Below are 23,449 nucleotides of genomic sequence, written 5' to 3' on the forward strand. Positions count from 1 at the left end.
GGTTATTAAAGCGCCACCTAAAGCACTGCATCAGCAAGACGAAATTGGCAATATGCATCTCTCATACGGCCACTGCACCAATACACCAATGTTGTCTGGGACCCGCACACTAAAACAGATATTACACACTTGAAAGCGTCCAAAGGAAATCAATACGGTTTATTTACCACGCATATGGGAGGCATGTTTCTGTAACTGTTTCTATATTCAGTGGTGGAACTGGCAACTGGCTTCTTGTAGCAGCTTTTGTAGCAGAATAAATCGCAGTTTGTAGCAGCAATTTCAAGTTTTGTAGCTCGCGTGTTCTATTTCTGGAACAGCCAAGCTCAGGTGTTTATGACGACCATAGCTATGCAAAAACAAGCTTCAAGCCCAAATTCAGTCTAAAGTGCTGTCCTTTCCTTAAAAAGCCCCAAAAAATAAGCAAACAAAAAATAAAAGCAAAAAAAAATTTGCTAAACATAAAGCCGTTTTTATTCAGAGGGAAAACATAACGAGATATGCAACAAAGCGATTAAAGTGATACCATTCTTAGGTGCTATTTCTTCTCTTTTCTTGATGACAGCACCATGGCGAGCATTTCCTGTCTATTGTTTTTATTTATTATTTATTTAAGCATACTGTATGCCTAGTTAGGCTCTTACAGGAGTGGCCAAAATAATGGGACAATTATACAAACCAATAGCATATCCAGTACAACATACACGAGATACAAAACATGTGCCTGCAGTAGAAAAGACCATAGCAAGTAGGCTGAGACCATCAACGGTCAAAGGACATGCGCATTGCTGTACACGCTCATGTCGATGCATTTAAAACACTGGAAAGGAGAACGACGAAACCACGAAGCGATAAATCAGGTCAACACGATAGTCAAAAAGGCACAACTAAGAGAAAGAAAAAATGATATTAAACGGAACACTCGCGGTGAATACCCCAAGACATCGTAGGAGGTTTCTTTTTTTTCCTCCTTTTGCTCTTTTCATTGCAAATTCTGTTTTTCAAAAAACGACTAGGTTTTCCAAAAAGATATCAAAAGAGACGTTGTCCATGAATTCGTGAGGCAGATTAATCCATTCTTCAATGGCTAACGGAAAAAAATGAGAATTTATATGTGTTACATCGCGTTGGGATGGGTCTGATGCAGTTTTCATGGTTCAATCGCTTCGAACGATGATAAGGTGCCTTGATGTACTGATTTTAATCAAGTCTTATGCGATCATTGTAAAGAATAAGAAACTTCATCGAAGCAACGCGTCGCCGACAAGCAAGGGTAGGGATACGCGCTTTACCTCGCCGGGAAGATACGCTGTCATGACGTGAGTAGCAGGAATAAATAAACCGGAGGGCCTTATTTTGAATTTTTTCGAGTTGTTCGCTGAGGTAAGACTGATGGGGGCTCCAAATGATGGTGCCGTATTCAAGGATGGGCCTTATGAGGGTATTATAGGCTGTTAGCTTTACATGAGGAGGAGCTGCTGACAGTTTTCCACGGAGGAACCCGAGCTGCTTGAATGCTTTTGCACACGTGTTGGATATATGCGTGTTCCAGCTTAGCTTATGGGTAAATGTAACGCCTAAATATTTCACCGTATCCACCCTCATTATGTTAGATTCTGATAAATTGTAAGAATATGCAAGAGGCACTTTTTTACGGGTAAATGAGATGCAAGACGTTTTGTTGATATTAATTTCCATTCCCCATGATTCGCACCACCTGGCAATGTTATTTACAGAAGAATTTTAACTGGTCATCCGGTCTACGCACCGTAGTGTACAGAACGCAGTCGTCAGCGAAAAGCCTTATTGTTATTCCAGGTACAGCGCAGGCATGGATATAGTTGATATATATTAGGAAAAGGATCGGTCCCAAGACGGATCCCTGTGGGACCCCGGAGAAAACGTTCAATCGTTCGGATTGTGCATTATTCATTTCAACATATTGCGTGCGACCTGTGAGGTAAGATTTTATCCAGGTTATTACTTTTGAGTTAATGCCAATAGTACGGAGCTTGTCAATTAATTTAGAATGTAGAACACGATCAAATGCCTTCCTAAAGTCAATCAGAATGGCATCTGCTTGAAGCTGGGAATCGATCACTTGGATCACTTGTGCAAAATCATTTGTTATTTCTAATAGCTGAGTGATTGTTGACAGTCCTTTTCTGAAGCCTTGTTGTCTGCTGTAAATTAAGTTATTTTCTTCCAAAAACTTTGTTATGGATTTGTTGATCATATGTTCTAATAGCTTGCAGCTGCAGCTAGTTTATTAAATTGGTCTATACATATCTACAGATAGTCTGCTGCCGCTTTTGTGAATTAGAATAACCTTTGCACTAGTACCAAGTTGCCCTTAATGTTGACAGTGCACCAGACACTTTCATGGTTTGGTATGCCACATTCTTTCTGGAAAACGAGGTTCTCTTTTATTGCAATGGCTACGCTGCCTCCTCGCCCATCGCGGTCTGAGCGGATCAAGGCGTAGGAGCTTGGAACTATTTCTGAGTCATGTATATCAGAATGTAGCCAGGTTTCTGTTATTACAACTACATCCGGCGAGTACAGCAACAACAGTTCTTCAAATTTATCGGTTTTGTTAACGATACTTCTGGCATTGAAACATAGTAGTGTAAATGGTGCTGAAGCCTGTGGCCAGTCGCTGCTACCTGCGGCACTTTTGGCTGGTGCACGCTCGGCATGCTTTAGCAGCACTCGCTTGTTTTCGCTTTTGTCCCACATGTACAGGTCGTCATTTATCTTTAGTTTATTAAATATCGGAGCCACCTTATCACCGTTGTCTCGATTTATCTTGGATGATTGCCATAGCCTCTTGCGTACTTCACGAACCGGTATGGAATAGTCCTCGGTGATTGACCAGTCGCTACCTTTCAGTTTGAAGCAGTTTTGAAGGATTTTTAGCTTTTCGGAGAAGTCGTGTAATCTGAGTATGACAGGCCGTGCCTGATCTGCGTTACTTTTTCCTAGCCGGTGGATACGCTCGATAGATCTAACATCAATGCCTAGAGTGCCTTTGAATATGCCATTCTTGACCCGTTTTCCAAGTTCCTCAGTATTTTCGCCTTCGTGTTCTTCTATGCCAAAAATGATTATATTGTTCCTGCGACTTCTGTTTTCAGAATCATCAAGTTTGCTGTTCATTTGTTCTAACTGTTTGCCCATTGCACTCAAGGCTTCCTCGCATTTTTGTACCTTTTCATTGTACAGCTGAAGGGAGGCAAGACTAGTTTCTATTTCGGAAAGAAGGTTTTGCACACTTTGCAGACCTGTCTCTAAGAGATTCTGGGAAGCCTTTATGGATGTGACAGTAAGAAGAATTTGTTCTATTTTATCGGCATTTGGGCCAGGGTTTTCCTCAACGTCGCCACTGAGTTTTAACAGCAAACAAATAACGCGCAACAATTCTGTCACGCATTGACAAACAAGGCCAGGGCTCGGCAGCACCACCAGAAAAACACAATTGCTTTTTAGAGAATCATCAGAAGGTCGTTTTTAACCAACCTGTACGAAGCAAAGCATGAAGTTTAGCATCGTGCTACGGGCGATGCTGCCAAGCCCACTGGAAGGCGCCGAGGGACGGACCGGGATTTTATAGGGCTCAGATGATGTCACTGGGGCCGCTGTAGTGCCGAACGGACGCTCCAATGTGCACGTCACAGCGCAGTTCTCCACGTGCGGTAGTCTTGTCAGATGTAGCGAGTCTGTCGAGCAATCAGGCAGGTGCTGCAGCGGTATTGCTGATGTCACGCTGCAGGCATAACCGTCGATGGGTGAAGGATTGCCGCCGGTGTTTTTGAGCAGTCCCAGCAAAACCTGTACAAAGCAAAGCACGAAGTTTAGCATCGTGTTCCGGGCGATGCTGCCAAGCCCACTGGAAGGTGCTGAGGGACGGACCGGGATTTTATAGGGCTCAGATGATGTCACTGCGGTCGCTGTAGTGCCGAACGGACGCTCCAATGTGCACGTCACAGCGCAGTTCTCCACGTGCGGTAGTCTTGTCAGATGTAGCGAGTCTGTCGAGCAATCAGGCAGGTGCTGCAGCGGTATTGCTGATGTCACGCTGCAGGCATAACCGTCGATGGGTGAAGGATTGCCGCCGGTGTTTTTGAGCAGTCCCAGCAAAACCTGTACAAAGCAAAGCACGAAGTTTAGCATCGTGTTCCGGGCGATGCTGCCAAGCCCACTGGAAGGTGCTGAGGGACGGACCGGGATTTTATAGGGCTCAGATGATGTCACTGGGGTCGCTGTAGTCCTTCCGGCAGCGATGACCAGCAGGGATGAAGATGGACACTTTCTTCACGCCTTTTTCTTCCAATCAGCACGAATGTGTTTCAAGCAGATGTTTGATTTCGCGACAGTGAATTTCGGTTTTGCTCTCGGCAGAGTTATTCAGCGGCGTTTTGGCGCATACATGGCGCAAAACTAGGCAAGAAATCGATTTTGTAGCAGCATGTAGCACGATTTCAGATTTGGCGCAGCAGTTCCACCACTTTATATTTCTACCTGCAACTGTTTCTGTTTCTATCTGTAACTATTTCCATGTTCCTGTAAAACCCAAAAAAAGCTGGTAATACGGTTTGCTAAGTTAAGCAACTTCTCCTGATTTACAGTCTCTCGATTTACAGCCTGGATCAGGCCTGGCTCAGAGGCATAGAGACCTCTAAGCGAGGCCATGATAATGCAATCGAAGATACTAAAACATTCTAGTCCTCAGATTTTTCAATTTGGTGGTGCTAATGACGTCACGATATTCTAAAAAAATCAGGGAATTCCATTACGGAGAACCCAAGCGGTTTTTGTGAGGCAACAACCTAAATGCTATCACAAAAAAAAAAAGCATACAACGTCGTTGCGAAAACAGATCATAACATGAGCCTGCACCCAGACTCACGATTGATTGAATATCCTAATATGGGTCTGTACTCATGCATGGTTGAGTCCATGACCTGAACGCATGTCCGGACTCACGACTGATCATGAGATGAACGTTTGAAGTTAAAGTTTTTTTTTTTTTCTTACAAAGGAGAAACCTGAGTGAGCCCAAATGAGTCTACTCATGAGAGAGTCCGTCGATCTACGCATGCATTATTGGAGAAAATGAGTTCATGAATCTATGCCCAGAAAGAAGCCTCCTATGTTGGGCACATGTCTCATCTGCGGTGTCAAATTTTAATTTGAGTCATGAAAAAGATTCAAAAGACTGTAGTGAAAAACCTCCTCTCAGAATGGCAAAGCCTCTACTTGAATAACACGCATCAACACAATTCATGTGGCTACAAAGCTACTTCCATTTCATTTCACCAATACCACCAGCAAGCAGCCCCATCACCTTGCCATGCAAGGTGATTTACTGACGCTTTTACACAGTGCAACCAGGTCACTCTGTACATTGTGTGCATCAGCTTCTACAATGTTTTGGAACATTAAGGGTGGTGTAGATGCAATATCTAAAAACCTCCCAATTACAATTAAATTGAGCACAGTCAAAACCAATACGAGTATTTTGATTCTAGCAAATGCCGAGTGCAACAACAGCACATGGCAAGCAAAGGCCAGAGGGCAAGACACCATGTCCTCCAGTCTGGAGTTCAGCTGGTATACAGTAGAATCTCGGTAACACAATCCCGGTTGATCAGAATTTCAGGATGATACGAATTCATGAAATGCCTTGACCAGAATGCACTGTATGCAATGGGCAGAAGTTCAGAAGTTACGAACAACCCACACCTCACTCGGGATGATACGAACGCGCGAGCCGTGACTGCACCCTCAAGCACCAAGTTCTTGATGCCCTACATCACCGACGCTGCGATCGCCAAGCACGAAGTACGCAGAGCGAGCAGTAAGCGACTGTGCATGACCATAAGTAAACCGCGTCAGTTAAAAACAGATCTGCGTAAACTGCAAAAAAATTTTCTTTTTCATGATGCAAATATTATTCAAGACCCCAATTCAGTGCGGGAATCCGTGCTTGTGCATAGATTAACCGTAAACACCTTCCAATCAAGCAGTGAAACACTTGCAGCCAAACTGAAGAGCCGGACAGCACCTCATGCGTATACTTTTTAGAACCAGCAGCGAAAAACTGGTCCAATATATTGGGCAACACAATCTCCGTGAACAGGGTTCCATTGCCATAAAAAATCTAGCAATGGTTTAACTATATTACACCGAATGGTCCAGTGATAGCTGTTCTTGCTAGTCTACCACACAAATATTGTTAAACAACATGCTTTAGAGTCCGTTTAAATGTCAAGTCCTTTCAAAGTTCAAACCAAGATCAAACCAACGGAATGACTAAGGTCAAATTAGGCTGGACATGGTTTGGTCCAAATCACAGGCAGAATTGCGAGGGTGGGTGGGCCAAATTTTGGGAGTGACCCGGGTCAAATTAGTCTCGACATCGATTCTGGTCTAATTCAAAGGTAAAATTTCGGCGGTAGGCTAAATTTGGAGACTATCATTGTATCAAGCACAATCGAATTAGCCTGGACATCGATTTTTGCCCAAATCATCATCATCATCAGCCTGACTACGCCCACTGAAGGACAAAGGCCTCTCTCATGTCTCTCCAACTAACCCTGTGAGTGGGCCAAATTTTGTGAGTGGCCCGGGTCAAATTTGGATTAGTTTGGTCAAGAGGGAGGTTTAATGACCCAAAGCGACTCAAGTTATGAGGAATACTGTAGTGAAAGGCTCCGGAAATTTCGACCACCTGGGGTTCTTTGACATGCACCAACATCGCACAGTACACGGGCCTCTAGAATTTTGCCTCCATCGAAATTCAACCGCCCTGGCAGAGATCAAACCCACGTCTTTCGGATCAGCAGCCGAGCACCATAACCACAGCGGTGCCATCAAATTTGGAGACTACCATCGTATCAAGCACATTCAAATTAGCCTGGGACTGGCGTGGCAAATGTGGACAATCTATTATGCGCAGCACATTTCACAGCACCAATGGAGCAGAGTGTGGCCCAACGGCAAGGAAGCAGCACGCAGGTGTGCGTGCCGCCACTGACAGACCTCTCCTCCCCTGGCCACCCTACCTCCGCTCATGCAGTGGTGATGGACGACACCACTCTGGCACCACACATGAGCGAGTGACAGTACTCTCGTTCACGCGATTATGCCAACAGCGGCGACAGTGACGCGGCTCAACCCACGAACGGGCGCTTAAAAGCTGCATTCTAAAACGTCCCTCAGGTCCGAAGAGTGACATCCACCACCAAAATTTTGAGTCCCGCAGGAATACACCACACACCACGCATTCATACAGGATTCAAAAGGCAACGAAATGTTGCACTTCATGCCCAACGCCAACCTGAAAAAAAAAAAAAAACTGCAGCCAACTTGCCAGGGAAGTTCTACTCACCCAACAATAGCAACGAGGACAGCTGTGACACCTCCAGGCTATCACCCTCGTCATCGCGAGGCCCAAGTTCGGCTTCGTGCAGCGTACGAAGATGCACTTCCCTCTTTTGCTGTGTGTGGCAAAAACCAGAGAGCACTTTGTGGCAAGGGTTGCCAAGGATCTGGTGGGGTAGGAGCACAGGTGCTGTGGCTACTTGCTCCCACTTTTCTTTGCATTGACAGAGACTTAAGGGCGGACACTGGTCTTACACCTATTTTCCTTAATTTTAAATCCAATCTTAATGACACTGTATAACCTCGCAGAGTTTATGCTGATTTGAAATTTTAAATTGCTATCTTCATAAATTAGGTCTTACAGTAATTAATTTTAACTACTGATTGATTACTATATCAGTACAAAAAATGGCTCAATAAAAACGTACTTTTAATACATGGCAATGTCATCTAATGAGTAAAGAGTGCAATAATCAAAGGCCTTTTTCTACCTTACCCTCATTAGTATTTATACAGCACTTGGAATAGCAACATTCAAGGTGTGAATGCCACGAATTGATAAATGTCGCAGAATTATCCATTCTTAAAGCGGCGTTGAACAAAACTGTGCTCTGGTTATTGCAAACATGGCGCCTTCAGCTTACCGTAGGGAGAAAATGAATGACATCTCTATCTGTCCTAGATGCTGCGATATCGACTGACAAAGACAGCCAGATGTCCAAAATTTTTATGCCAGCAAATCATCTGCTCCTGCGCAAATTACGCCTATACAATCATCTAAATTGAATGTTATGATAGACAAACTGAGTCCCACACGGAAAAAAATTGCCTCACTAAGAGAATAATAGCTGTCGATTCTAAGAATGTCTTTTTTGGGGATGGAAAAAACCCCGGGTACTTTGTACTCCACTGAAACATGCCCACTTTCTCAGTAACAACCGCCTCCTTGAGAGCTTCCTGAAAGCTTCCTGAAAGCCCTCGGCACAAACTTATGATCTGAGAGAACCTCCCATATGCGCTCCACCATACTCTTATTCTTCTACATTCGTCATCATCATCATCAGCCTGACTACACCCACTGCAGAGCAAAGGCCTCTCCCATGTCTCTCCAGTTAACCCTGTCCTTTGCCAGCTGCTGCCATCGTATCCCCAAAAACTTCTTAATCTCATCCGCCCACCTAACTTTCTGCCGTCCCCTATTACGCTTGATCTTTCTTGAAATCCACTCAGTTACCCTTAATGACCAACAGTTATCTTGCCTTCGCATTACATGCCCTGCCCAAGCCTATTTCTTCCTCCCGATTTCGACTATGCTGTTATTAACCTGCGTATGTTACCTCGCCCACTCTTCCTGCTTGCGGTCTCTTAACGTTACACCTATCATTTTTCTTTCCATGGCTCGCTGCGTTGTCCTTAACTTGAGCTGAACTCTTCTCGTTAGCCTCCACGTTTCTGCACCGTAGGTGAGTACTGGTAAGATACAGCTGTTCTATACTTTTTTCTCTTGAGGGATATTGGTAAACTGCCATTGATATGCGCTCCACCCCACTCTTATTCTTCTAGTTATTTCCCTCTCATGATCAGAATAAGCGGCCACTACCTGCCCGAAGTAGACATATTCCTTAACCACTTCCAGCGCCTCGATACCAGTTGTGAACAGCTGTTCCTTTGCAAGACTGCTAAACATCACTTTGGTTTCCTACACGTTAATTTTAAGGCCTACTGTTTCGCATGCTTTGGAATTAGCATGCAAAAAAATACATTCTCCTTGAAAAACTTCACAATTGTGACTTCACTGATAAGCAACTTTACTTTCAAGACCCTCTTCCCGCTTAAACTACTTTAGATGCCTGCTTTTAAAAACATGATAGCATTAAAGGCCTCGTTCTCCAGAAAATCCTGCGTCAACGTTGTAAGCGAAAAAACACGAGCATGGTTCTGGCAGGTGGTAGCTGGCAGCTCGCATGGCTGGGTACAGATTGGTCGTAGGGTTGTGTGACGACATGTGACATGGATGAATTGGGAGGAGCTGACAACTCCAGTTTCTCAAATCAAATGGGAGGCTGGGGGGAATCAAACTCTCCAGAACCCTTCCATTCCTAGCTGTACATTCCCCAATAGACCACGAAGGCATGGTCATATGGCTTGGTTATGCAGGGCTTTATATGGGCGTTAACAAACTAATACCCCTGTCACACGGGCACCGCAAAGGCCTTTGAGAATCAGGTCCTTATATCCAAAGGCGTAAGGAGTACAGCGACACGGCACAAATGTTGCACCTTTGCCGCTAAGGGCCTTGGAGGCGAAGGTGCCAGTCAGAGACCTTTGGAGCCCAAAAACGCGGCTTTGAAGAACCTGCAATCGTAGTGCCACCCAACGTCAAAGAGTAAAAGCAATAAAAAAAATAGATACACCCAACAATGTTTGAAAACATTTTTTTTTAATACGAAAGGTGTGTCTGACTTTGCTTTTTGTACAGGTGTTTATATTTTATGCCCAGATTTCATGACAGTGAAAGTGCTGCAGCAATACGGAGTGCCCCTGGTGGTCAAGTTAATACACAAAACCTGCTGTTGCTGATAGGGTGTAGTTGTTGCAGTTCTTTTAAGGAAGCAGTCAGAAAAAAAAAATTGTCTGAACTCAACGAATGAACAGAATACACCACTTTAATTTTAAAAGACTCACTTCAGTCGCCTCGAGCACAGCAGCAGGTGCTAAGTCTGAACGACAGTTTCACCTTTGGGCTGCACCGTGTAGCTGCGTCGCTGCTCCTTTAAGCTTTCGCTCCTTTGGTGAAAAATGGTGCCTTTGCTGGAAAGGCATTAGAGGAATGCCATGTGACAGGGGTATAAAACACTCATGTCATGCCTTTAAGGCAGAGCCTTAAGTGTGCCCTTCAATTTTTAAGTGTATTCTTGTTTCAAATGTTGCGTTACGATATTAGAATACAGCGTAATCCACTTATAACGATACAAGATATACCGCTTATATATATATATCCGAATATATCCACTGCCCTTATGTAAAAATAGACCGTATATAACGATACAATTATCGGCGAAATAACGGATACAACGATAGGATTCTGGCCGCCTGGAAGGTGTTTACCATCAAAACTTGCCTGAAAGTTTGATAAAAAAAAATAAAATACTGTAATAAGGAACGTCTTGCAAAGCACAGCGTCGTGAACAACCAGCGGTACAGTCCAGGCACAGGCCAGAGGCAGCGGTCAGTCCAGAGCACACACGAGGGACGGAGTGTTCGGCGCTCGAGTTTCGGAGCATTCGGCGCTTCTCGTCGTCTTCTTCGTTGAGCGCCAGCCTCTGAAGATTCTGAAGCCGAAGGCCAGTCTTACAATTCCCCCCGGGCGAAAGGGCGCCATCCTGGCGGCCTAGGACGATGTGACGACGGCGGGGTCGTAGTATGGTTTGAGGCGGGTCATGTGGACAATTTCGCGGCCTCGGCAACGATGATTGGGGGATGGCGTAAGGGGTTCGATGAGGTAATTGACGGGGGATGTCTGCTGAAGGTAATGGTAGGGTCTCTGGTACTTGCTAAGAAGTATGGAGGAAAGGCCAGGACCTGAGGAGGGTACCCAGAGCCAGACCAAAGGGTCCGGAAGGTAAGCGGGAGGAAGTGCAGGGGGATCACGGGTGCTTTTCTGCTGCTGCTGGGCGTGAGAAGTGAAGGACCGGGCAAGCTGTCGGCATTCTTCGGCATAAGTTGCGGCTTGAGAAAGAGTTGTAAATTCGGAAGCATCAGGGCGGTAAGGTAGAATGGTGTCCATTGTGCAAGAAGGCTCACGGCCGTACAGGAGAAAGTACAGAGAGAATCCGGTGGTGGCTTGAGCAGCGGAGTTATAAGCGTATGTGACAAAAAGAGAACGCGGTCCCAGTTACAATGGTCGGAAGCAACATACATGGCCAGCATGTCGCCGAGGGTGCAATTAAAACGCTCAACCATGCCATTTGTCTGGGGATGGTAGGCGGAGCTGGTGCGGTGAACGATGTTGCATTCCTGAAGGAGAGCTTCTACAACTTCAGAGAGGAAGGCCAGACCTCTATCACTGAGCAGCTCTTTGGGCGCACCATGGCGAAGAATGATGCGATGGAGAATGAAGGATGCAATGTCGTGGGCTGTAGCGGATGGTAAAGGCGATGTTTCAGCGTAACGTGTAAGGTGGTCGATGGCAACGATGATCCAGCGGTTCCCGGGTGATGTGCTGAGAAGAGGGCCGTAGAGGTCAATGCCAACACGCTCGAAGGGCTTCGGTGGGCAAGGCAGCAGCTGCATAGGAGCGGCGGGTTGGTGAGATGGAGGTTTTTGTCGCTGGCATGCGGTGCAGGACTGAACGAACTGGCAGACATAACGGGCCATCCCACGCCAGTAGTACCGCTGTCGTAAATGGGTGAAGGTCGTCACGAATCCGGCATGGGCACACTGAGGATCATTGTGGTAGGAAGAGCAAATCAAGGAGCGCAGATGTGTCGGAATGACGAGAAGCCACTTGCGACCATCCGGGAGGTAGTTGCAGCGGTAAAGAAGCTCGTCTCGGATGGCGAAATGGTGGGACTGACGACGGAGAGCACGGGAAGGAGATCGAGACGATTGGCCAGATAAGAGATCTAAGAGGCAAGTGATCGATGGGTCTGTGCGTTGCTTGGAAGCCATATCAGCAGACTGAAATGTCAAAGAAGGCAGGGTGGATATACAAGGTACTGCCTCAGATGGTACAGGGGAGCGTGAGAGGGCATCAGCATCGGCATGTTTGCGGCTGGAACGATAGATAACGCGAATGTCGTACTCTTGGAGTCCGCGCCAGTCGACCAGAGAAATCTTTCAAAGAGGACAACCAGCAGAGGGCGTGGCGATTGGTGACAACGTCAAAAGGGCGCCGTACAGGTTGGCGCGAAATTTGGCGATCGCCCAAAGGATGGCTAAACACTCCTTCTCGGTGACAGAATAGTCGCCTTTGGCTTTTGTGAGTGTCCGGCTAGCGTAAGCGACAACGTATTCGTCAAAGCCTTGCTTGCGCTGAGCGAGTACTTCACCGAGGCCGACGCTGTGGAGTTCCGTCGGAGAACGAGGGTCGAAGTGACGCAGAATTGGTGGAGTGGTCAGGAGGCGACGGAGTGTCGTAAACGCTTCATCACAGGCTGGCGACCAGGCCGAAAAGTCGTGGCTGGAAAAGAGCTTGGTCAGGGGGTCGATGATAGCGGCGAAATTGCGGACAAAGCGGCGGAAGTAGGAGCAGAGGCCGACGAAGCTGCGGAGGTCTTTTACAGAAGTGGGCTTCGGAAATTCGGCCACAGCTCGTAACTTTGCCGGGTCCGGGAGAACGCCATCCTTTGACACGACATGTCAGAGAATAGTGAGCTGCCGAGCTCAGAAGCGGCACTTTTTCAAATTGAGTTGGAGGGCAGCGTCGGCCAGGCAGCGAAGAAAAGTCTCAAGGCGCTGGAGGTGAGACGAAAAGTCCAGGGAAATGATCACAGCGTTGTCTAGGTAACAAAAACATGTGTGCCATTTGAGCCCTCGGAGTATGTTGTTCAGCATGCGCTCGAATGTGGCGGGTGCATTGCAGAGGCAGAAGGGCATGACATTAAAATCATAGAGCCTGTCGGGTGTGACGAATGAAGTTTTTGGGCGATCGGCCTCCGCCATCGTCACCTGCCAGTAACCGGAGCGCAAGTCCAATGAAGAAAAAAACTCAGCGCCCTGCAGGCAGTCGAGGGCATTGTCGATACGAGGGAGAGGGTAAACATCCTTGCGTGCAATCTTGTTCCGACGACAGTAGTCCACGCAGAACCGGATGAAACAGGCTTTTTCTTGACCAGGACCACTGGCAATGCCCACGGGCTATGCGACTGCTGTATCACACGGCGCCTGAGCACCTCGGTCACCTGCTTATCAATGAGGCGGCGCTCAGCGGCTGACACGCGGTACGGACGTTGGTGCAAAGGGGCATGGGTTCCAGTGTGAATACAGTGGGTAACGGTGGTGGTGCGGCCCAAGGAAGGTTGCTGGTAGTCAAACGAAGCTTAAAAACGGTGCAGAACGGCAACAAGCTGGTCTCGTTGGGTAGACGTCAGGGCGGCGTACACGGAAAGGTGAAAAATATCGACAGAAGACTTATTGGTGATGGGAACAGGCGTAATGGCGCTGACGTGAAGGCCGGCCGCGCTATCAATGAGAGGGTATGCTGAGGCGGGATCGAAAAAGGCAACACTACCAAGCGATTGGCCACGGAGTAAAGTGGTAGGGCAGGAGAACGGTTTGGCAACATAAATAGCGCTGGAGCCACGAACAATTGTCAGCACAGCATGAGGCAGCAAAACAGACTTCTGGTCAGTGCATCGTAAAGAGGGGGTATAAGTCACTTGCATCTGAGAGAGCAGCACAAGAAAGAGGCACCAGCACTGAAGAGAAAGGCGGAACGTCTGTGTCCTCTGAGACGACCACAGTAGTGGCAGCAGCACCAGTTACGTCCAAGTGGGCGTCACTGTAGGGCAACAAGTCAAGCTGAGCACGGGCGCAGTCAATAACGGCGTGATATGAGGAGAGGAAGTCCCAACCAAGGATAACATCGTGAGAGGAGCGGGCTACGACGATAAGCTCGATTGTGTAGCTCGGAAGGTAGTACGTCTGCTCACGCCTATAATCGCAGGAACAGTGGTCACGACTGCGACACAAATGTGCCATGTGACCAGCGACGCCATAGGCGCAGCAAATAGGGCAGTTATCTTGTGTGTGGCAGAAGTTGAGTCGCTACGGCTGTGATCGGGGGTGGCCAACCGGACGGTAACATGGGGTTGCAGGTCGCTGGGGTTCTAACTGCCGGGTAGGTGGCCTGTAGAGAGAGGCAGCAGTTGAGGGCCGCGACCGCACCACGGAAGCGGCGTACGTAAGAGCCGCGATCAGGGGTGGCTGAGAAGGAGGTGGCAGGACTTCAGCGACCTGCTCCTCGATAACATGCTGTAGGTTGGGAGTGAGCGACGGCGCAGGCGTAGGCGGGCAGGTAGGCAAAGATAGCTGGCGTGCGACTTCCTCACGTACAAACTGCTGGATGCGCTGGAAGAGCGACTGTTGGTCCAGACAACCGTCCCCTGGGAGAGCAAAGCTGGAAAGTGTGGCCTCCTGAAAGCCTGCCTGCCGGGTAGAAAGGCGTTGTTTGCGCAGCTCATCGAAGCTTTGGCAGTAGCCAATGACACCGAAGACAGTCTGGGGATATTTGGCGACAAGCATCTGGAAGGCATCATCCTCAATGCCTTTCGTAATATGTCTGTTCTTGTCGGCCTCGCTCATAGAAGGGTTGACACTCTTGCAGAGGTCGACGATATCTTCTATATAACTGGTGAAGTTTTCACTGGTTTGCTGGGCCCGACTTCGCAAGCGTTGCTCGGCGCGAAGCTTTCGCTCTGCGGGACAGCCAAAGACTTCTGTCAGACTGGTTTTTAGAGCTGACCAGCTTGAGATGTCAGCCTCGTGGTTTTGAAACCAGAGATTGGTCACGTCGCTCAAAAAAAATAATAAAGATAACGGTGAACTTGACGCTATCGTCCCACTTATTGTATGCGCTTACGTGTTCATAGGAGGCCAACCAATCCTCCACATCCATGTCATCTGTGCCGCTGAAAATGGCCAGGCCACCCTGCCGCGCGGCGCCGGAACAGAAGACAGCCGACGGAAGCGGTGAAACGGTTTGGGTGATGGTCTCGGGAATTGCAGAGGCGGTAGGCAATGCGTGGGTGCGAAGCTCCAGGGCGAGGGATCGTTGGCACTTCCACCACTTGTAATAAGGAACGTCTTGCAAAGCACAGCGTTGCGAACAACCAGCGGTACAGTCCAGGCACAGAGCAGAGGCAGCGGTCAGCCCAGAGCACGCATGAGGGATGGAGCGTTCGGTGCTCGAGCTTCGGAGCGTTCGGCGCTTCTCGTCGTCGTCTTTGTTAAGCGCCAGCCTCTGAAGATTCCAAAGCCGAAGGCCAGTCTTACAATACCTTGAAGCGAATGAAGTAAAACACCCCGAACGAACCGGCATGGCGAAATCCACGAGGGAGCGCAGCGTACAGCCCTGGAAACCAAGCGTTATCATCATCACAATCGCTCGAGAGAGGAGCTTGCTTGGCCCCTGCCGCCCAACGCTGTCTCACACAAACAAATGTAGTTTTTGCCCGAAATGGCTCCCTTGACAGGAGCCCTGGTAGCGGTGGTGACATGCATGGGGTAATATGTACCTACATGCATGGGGGATTACATGGGTGTGTTCTTTTTGCTTTTTGTTGCGATAGCTACATTACGGTAGCATTTTGATCCTTCAGCGTGGCTGCACCGCCACCCTGTGGCTGCGCCACCACGCTGTCACGTGATGCGGAGCAGCTGCTACTGTCGGCGGCACGGCGCGCCGGCGAAACCAAGCTGCAACAGCTGTGCGCATGCACCGTGTCAAGTGGGATGAAGATGAAAAAGGAACAACCAGCGAAACAGAGGCGAAAGACTGACTTTGCAATTCAACTGACCAAGTTCCACTCGGCCAGCTGTAGCTATCGCGTCCCTCCAGGTATAGCCAGAGCTAAACCACCGCAAATTTTTTTTTGCCGGTCCAGATATAACTATAATCGGTTATAACGACCTAATTTTCCGGTTTTCTCAATATCATTATAAGTGGATTGCACTGTACATGAAACACCACGTGGTATTCGCCTATGACCGCTAAATTATTTTCAAGAGAATTTTTTCTCTTGTGCTGTTTTGAGCTTCGGTTTCATCAACTGAAATGTGGCTGTGATGTGCAGTTCAACTTTAGGTCACGTGAGGCACGGATAATGTGCAAAATAAATGCTGATACTTAGTTTTAACTCGCTACAGCACTTAAACTAGTCTGCTTCAAAAGCTAAAATTACAACAAACGACATATTAGCAGCTATACTGGCGTTTTTTTTCGTGCCTCACATGAGCTAAATGTCAACTAGTACAAGTCATAGCCATCGTTTGGTTGATGAAACCAAAACAGTGCCAAAGAAGAAATTCAATTACAAATTCTGTAGCAATCGTAGGCGAAGACCACGCGGTAATCCACGCATTCCAATGTCTAATGCATCGTTTGAAAGAAGAAAACACGCAAGCAGAAATTGTACCCATAGTTCTTTAAAGGAGAGAGAACAGTAAGCAAGGAAAGAAGTGGGCACCAACCTTGTTGCGTGCCACCTCCCGCTCGCAGGCCAGAGTTCTGAAGTGCCGCATGAGCCGTCGCTTCTCATCCGTCATCTGTACATGCGAGGGGTAGGACAGGACACAACTCAACTCAGCTCCCGAGGTGGACAGCTCCAACCGCCCAACTCCCGACTCAATCAATGCTGGGCGGTGTAATCAGGAACCAACCGAAGGCAACAACCCACGCGTCTTGCCCGCCTCAGTATCTGTACTGCACATTAGCAGTTGTGTGCAAATACTTTAGCACGCTGGCACTCAAGCACACATTCACGGAAAAAGCCATTTGTCCTTTCGATCCTTCGATGGGCAAGTGGTAGCCAATAATTAAAAAATTAACTATTTAGGCCTAACTAATTCGCTTTGAGGAACGAATAGAAATTAACTTGACAGTTACCAGTTGCTAAGACGGTCATACGCACTCAAGCACGCGTGTGTGCATAGCACTGTATCCACATAGTGGACTACTTTACTGGTCACAAGACAGTCTTGGTGACTGATATGCATGCATAGCACAACTGTGCAAATGTTGTGTCATTTATGCACCTAGAGTGCTTCATCCTTGCCATGCAAGTACCCACAACACAGAGAACACACTTGATATAGTACCACATTAAGCACATAAAAATATCACGAATGACCAAGCTCAACCATGAGCAACAACGCCCACACAGTTAGTGCACCTTATTCGCATTTGGCCTAACTACGCCAATCGACAGCCACTCTCGACCCCTTACGTGTCTCTGAGCACAGTTAGGCGCTAGACAATCACTCATCGTGAGAACACAGCACCGACCCAGTGCTCATGCTGACGATTGTGTGTTATTGTTTTTCATGTCGCTTCAAATTTTACCACAGGCAAGTACCTTAATTTCTGGCATACAGTCCAAAACTTTGTGCACTGAGGACTGTCCATGGATGCGAACTATACAGTACTTGTTTTTAATATCGCTGATATGGCATGAAATTCCAAGCAATTAATTTATTAAGAAGTTTTGAGATTTGCACTCTGCGTGGATAGGCAGTTTTATGCACTTGGTGAAAAAATGAGTCTTTACAACTGCTTTATCAAAAGCCAAACCCTCGATGACCTAGGACGTTTTAAGGCATAACGTAATCAAGTCACTTCTGTTCTTCGCCAAACAAACGAGGTGGACATGGCAGCGGCATGCTTGAGGTCTTGGTTGATAACACACCAGTCAGTGGGAAACTTTTGGCAGAAAAATTTTACGATTTCTTCGCGTCACTGGTAGATGGCAACCACGGACCCCAGATAAATAAAATGCCTTAACTCACGGGTTTCTTCCACGGCATTCCTGATGCCAATGAACACCAATGATATCAAAACTTGCCCTCCGACTCTCCGTAACAGCAGGTCACGAGACAGATTATCTTAAACTCCAACCAATAAAATATGTAGCCAATAAAATTAGCCCAGTTTTAGAGCACATTTTTAATTGCTACCTCGAACATGCGGCGTTTCCCCAACGATTTCAGATTGGCAAAGTAACCATTGTTCATAAGGGTGGCGACAAAAATTACCTGTTGAATTATCGCCCAATTTCTATCCTCCCCATTTTCTCGAAGTGTTTTGAAAAAATATTGTACAAACGAATGTCCAGTATCTGAAAGAAATGTAACATACTAACGCCTAGCCAGCATGGCCTCAGGAAAAACTTTTCTACAGAAACTGCGCTTCTAACCCAAAAAGAACTAATTCTAGAGTCCTTTGAACAAAAACTTTTCACTCTCAGCATTTTTGTTGACTTTTCGAAGGCATTCGATCGCATCAATCACAACACAATGTTGGCGAAGATCGAACACTATGGCTTTTGCGTAAAATTTCATCAAATAATTACATCATACCTTAAATGCCGTGTCCAACAAGTAACAGCAGACAACGAGTGTGCAGCAAGGCAGTATATTGGGACCGCTGCGTTTCCTTCTTTATGTAAATGACATGGTCTGTATAAGTAATCTTCCAACTTTTGTCATATATGCAGATGACAGTAACACTCTAATCTTCCGAGCAGCACATGAGCGAGATCTTGAACAGCAAGCTACAGATTGTGTGCAGAAACTTCACAAATGGTCTGACTCCAATTCACTGATCATAAACAAAGGGAAAAGCAAAGCTGTACTTTGTAGACCTCGTAATAAGGATCCTGCTGTCTCACAAATTCATCTAAAAATGGGTTCCTCATTCATTCAAATAGTGCCTACGGTCAAAAGCCTAGGAGAGCTTGTTAATGAAAATTCATCATGGGATGAAGACGTTGAAAAAGTTATATACAAGTTGTCCAAGGTTGCTGGTACTGTGTCCCGACCGCGGTACCTTTTTCCAAAGCGTATTAAGCTGATGCTGTACAACGCACTGTTTTCCTCTGTTGCTAATTATTGTATTTTGGTCTGGGGAACGACATCATTTATGAATATTAAACGTTTGCATTTACTTCAAAAGAAAATTGTTCGAAATATTTTTAATGCTTCACGTTTTGGAACACACGGAACAGATTTTTGCATCGCTTCGCATCACCCCACTTCCCCAAGTCTGAGTCTTTAAGGTATGCCACCCGTACTGGTTCCTCATGGTTCGAGCCGAAAACTCGAACGAATTATGGTCGCCAAATGCTTTCGTACACTCTTCCGTGCTCATTAAATAAGGCATCTAAATTGATGTACACTTAGGTACCGTTGGCACTTCGTGCAACTGAGATTTATATTTATGATTTGTATCTTTTTTTCCTGTGTGCTTATATGCCGTTTTATTTTATTTCCATATTCACATAGTGATCCTGTTATGAGTGTATGCCACATGCTGTATGCCATTTTGGTGCTGCTGTCAAGTCATTGTAGGGTGCGTCGACTCCTGTCAAGCCTTTTTTCTGGCTTTTTGTCGACGCAGCCAACATCCTCAAGATGTTGAATAAAATTGAATTGAATTGAACTGAAATGGTGGCACACTGCTCACCATCATCCACCTGCGGGGATGTCCCTGCGGATGCTCGAGAATCCATTGTGTCGCAACTCCCCAACATCTGCGTGTAGCAGATACCCCTGCAGGGTTCACTTGAGGAACAAACTGGCAGAGTTCCTCGAATGCTTGAAAGAGCCTCAGGCTGCTTCAGGCACCTCCTCTCAGCCAGGAAACCAAAAGAAGAAAGGATTGTCTACAGCCCAATGTTTACTATCAATAGTGTGCACACAAAGCTGCCCCAGTGAGAGCCACCCTTAAGTTTGCCCTCCTCTGATGGGCTACCATCTGGTGTGGCAGAGGGGATTCTTTCACTCCCTTCTCACCGGGAGGTGGTGGTCCCCTCAACACACCACAGGGACTCGTGCCATACTGCTCACCAGTGGGGGCAAGATGGGTCGGCCAAAGCTCCTGATGCACGAGACATACGGCTGCCGATGCTCCTGCACCACCTCCGCCATGGCTAGCACACCGGTACCCTGCGGTGGGCAAAGCAGGTGGCATCAAAGACAAACACCAAAGGCCCACACATGGAAAAAGGATTAAAGCACGCAAACGCCGAGATGCAGTGCCCACAAATTTCAGATTGACCCTTGCAACACTGGCTAGCAATTACAAGGAACATCGAGAGCAGGTCTCGCCTTGAAGCAGCCAGCACACCTGTTTCTCCTGGGTGGTTCCAAGCAACCCCTGCCTACTCGATGACAACTGCTCCCAAGCCTGCCGTCATGGACCACCAGGAGAGGGCCTCGTCTGGCTCCAGTCACCTTGCTTTGCCGCATCGGAGTGCAGCCACCTTTGACCCACAAGAATAACGGACTGAAGTTAGAGCACAAAAGTGCCCAATATCTGGTGTCTCCTCACGTGCCGAGCACCACCACAGCGAGCTGGCAGGCATATCCCCAACTGTCGCAAAGATGTCTAAGAACAAAGGACCAATTCTTGCCTTATTTCCCGACCATGCGTTCCGTCCTCGCGTGTCAGGTGTGATGAAGAACAAGTGTCGGCAACAAGTGTGCACCGCCAGCTGGACAGGGAACAGCACATGCGCACCTACCGCAGTCTACGCTGCCTCAACGGCATCCTCCTCTCCCACAGGCTCAACACATGACCGAAACATGCCCATAAGTGTGGGGGTGTGAGATTATGCGTACAAGTGAATGTTTCAGACCACTCCTTCCTCGGCGAGACTTTAGGGAATGAGAGCCCTATAATACTCAACAAGTGTGGCCGAGTCTCTCACATTTGATCTTTACTCTTGCACAGAATCTAAATAAGCCCAGACGTCTTTTTTCGCCATCAATGAACTCCTACACTCAGCGGCACTCCTGTCCTAGTCGGAAAGGGTGTCGTTTTGACCACAGCTCCCTCAAGCTGTGAACCCGAACCCCACCTTCAACACAATGCATAGGCATACCCTCGAAGGAGGCTATGTAGGGTACAACTTGAACCAAAAACAGCAAGTGGCAGCCATGACCATCATAACGATAAATGAAATCAGCTAATTAATGCTTGGCTGCGTTAAACGAAATACAGGCACCTAATTTTAGTTGCACGTTTTCTTCTTTCAAATGATGCTTTAGACATCGGAATGCATGGATCACCACGTGGTATTCACCTATGACCGCTAAATAATTTATAATTAAACTTCTCTCAAGCTGTTTCGGTTTTGTCGGCCGCCCAAGAAGTCATGAGAGGCCCAAAAAAAAAAACTGCCAAATAAACATAGTTAAAAAAAAAAAAGGTTCAAAGAGGCGCAGCAGGACAACACAACTTACGGCACAAAAGCTCAACTTCAAAAATATTTTTCTCACCTCGTCAATTTTTTTTTTATGAGCAACAGACATCTAGGGAAGCAAGATGGTCATTTTTTTATTTCTACAGGGAAGTTTGTTTATTTTTATAAAATGTCAAATAGCACAATTTTTACATTTCACTTAAATTTTTTTACAATATGTATGTACACTGTCCAAAAATACGATCTCAATCATATCGAAAGCTAGAATCTGTGCAAATGTCATTAAAAAATATTGTGGTGTTTTCTAAAAATTCAGATTTTTTTATTTTTTGAGCAGTACCTGGTTTCAAGTCTTTTCGAAATGTTCAAACTGAGCTCACCACACGAATAATTTTTTTTTTGCAAAAATACTTTAGGAGTGGTTTGAAGTGGAATGATCTATACACAAATCAGCATATGGCATTTGTCTATACCCCCAAAATAATTTAAAATTGCATTTTTTTCCTTACGTTCATTTGGTTTTGGTTAAAAGAGCCAATAGCTTTCGCGCACAAGAAAAGTTGAGGTAACCATGAAGGACACAAGAACTTTTATATTACTGCTGCTTGTCCATTTTTGTAATTGTAGTGCTTGCGCAGGGTTGTGCAAGAATTGAAGCGAATTTAAATGAAGAAAGCAGCTAACAAGACTTTGCAGACCCAACATGACCTGAATTCAGTCTTGTGCATCCTAGCGGCCATCTGGCTGCTTAAACAAAGTGAAACAATGAGAGAGAAAAAGAATTAGTTACCATGCATGGACGAATTCCACATGGCTATCCATGTTCATTGAGGTGTGCATCAATGCAAATAAAGAACACACAATTAAAATGTGCCATTTGTAATCCTTTAAACCTTGAATCAGTCGGTGCAACAGTCCATGAAATCTGTTCCCTGAGAGAGAGTTTGACAACAGGCATTATTAAAGAGCTAGCTAAAGGTGCACTTAACCTGCAGGAATTTATGTGCCCTTTCATAATGTAACCTCTACTTGCTCTAAGGTGAAACAAGCACTGCCATAGGCCGTCCCATTTGTCAACTGTTGCAGTACTTGATGTGCCCCAGGGACCGGCCAAGATTTGGTGTGCCCTTTTTTGCACTCTGCTTGGCCTATTTTCCGTCCTTCCCCCACAGCAGAGTAGTGAGCTGGGCATGTCCGGTTAGCAGAGTGAGGCAGTGCAGGCAGACAAACATAACAAAAGCCGATGATAAGCAACACATAGCAAGGGGTCCCAATGAATGCCACATCAGAGCCATGAGATGCCTGGTCTAGACAACAAAAGTGGGAAAACCCCGGCAGGAAACATCTCCAATCTAGAGCAGCAGTCAAGGAGAGAGCCTCAGCCTACTCTAGTGTGGCCGCCAAATGCCCACCCATAATGGATTCTAGTTTGTCCCAGGCTATTACAGCGGCAGTTGAGAAAGCTGTGGCAAATGCAATGGATCGCATTATGGAAACCGTGTCCACGTGCATTTCGCAGGTCATAGCTGCTCAGATGACCAATCTTCTGCAGGCGTCCACCACTCCGCTCTTGTCTTCTTTGGCTTCGGAAGCTACCCCTCCTTCTGTAGTAATCGATTCCGCTCCACAGGGCCAAAAACAATGTGAGCAACAAAAGACTTCTCAACCCTCTCCTTCGAATAGCGTTATGGACGCATCCTCTATGGATTGTATTGATATGGAGTGTGATCTCCGCGCCCAGAAACGAAGTGGGTCTCCTCTGAATATTGCAGGACCATCTTGCCCCCAGTCAAAGACAAAGAAAAGTAACGCAAGTCAAAACGCTAAGACCAGTATTCTAGAAAAGGCAGTCGCGGCTGCGGCACTTCCGCCAAGATAGGGTTCTTAAGTGTCCTCCAGTGGAATTGTCGATCAATATTCTCAGCTTCAATAGATTTAAACTGCCTATGCAATCAGCTTCTACCAGATTTAGTTGCTTTACAGGAAACATGGCTAACTCCAAATTTCAATTATCATCTCAAGGATTACCATCCGTTCCGGCTTGACCGGTCATCACGGGGGGGAGGGTTGTTATTGCTCATATCTAAAAAGTTTTGCCACAGGGCATGCATTTCTTTTCAATATGCGGACAATGAATGTGA

General features: G+C 46.6%; 1 protein-coding gene across 5 annotated transcripts in view; it reads right to left on the minus strand.

The window, feature by feature from the left end:
* LOC144101936 (uncharacterized) overlaps window positions 1-23,449 on the minus strand; it is a 97,198-nt gene that overhangs the window by 70,644 nt on the left and 3,105 nt on the right. For 2 of the 5 annotated variants that reach the window (XM_077635170.1, XM_077635172.1), the window contains exons 2-5: window positions 20,231-20,366; window positions 19,951-20,049; window positions 16,579-16,653; window positions 7,394-7,502 (exon numbers count right to left, since the gene is read on the minus strand). In XM_077635170.1, coding sequence (XP_077491296.1) covers window positions 7,394-7,502; window positions 16,579-16,653; window positions 19,951-20,031 — 265 coding nt within the window. In that variant the 5' untranslated portion in view covers window positions 20,032-20,049; window positions 20,231-20,366. Of the gene's footprint in view, window positions 1-7,393; window positions 7,503-16,578; window positions 16,654-19,950; window positions 20,050-20,230; window positions 20,367-22,098; window positions 22,118-23,449 lie in introns of those variants that run through there. The other 3 variants (XM_077635171.1, XM_077635169.1, XM_077635173.1) reach the window with 2 other exon arrangements.

The sequence above is a fragment of the Amblyomma americanum genome, chromosome 8 (assembly GCF_052857255.1).
Source record: "Amblyomma americanum isolate KBUSLIRL-KWMA chromosome 8, ASM5285725v1, whole genome shotgun sequence".
In the NCBI taxonomy this organism is placed as follows: domain Eukaryota; kingdom Metazoa; phylum Arthropoda; class Arachnida; order Ixodida; family Ixodidae; genus Amblyomma; species Amblyomma americanum.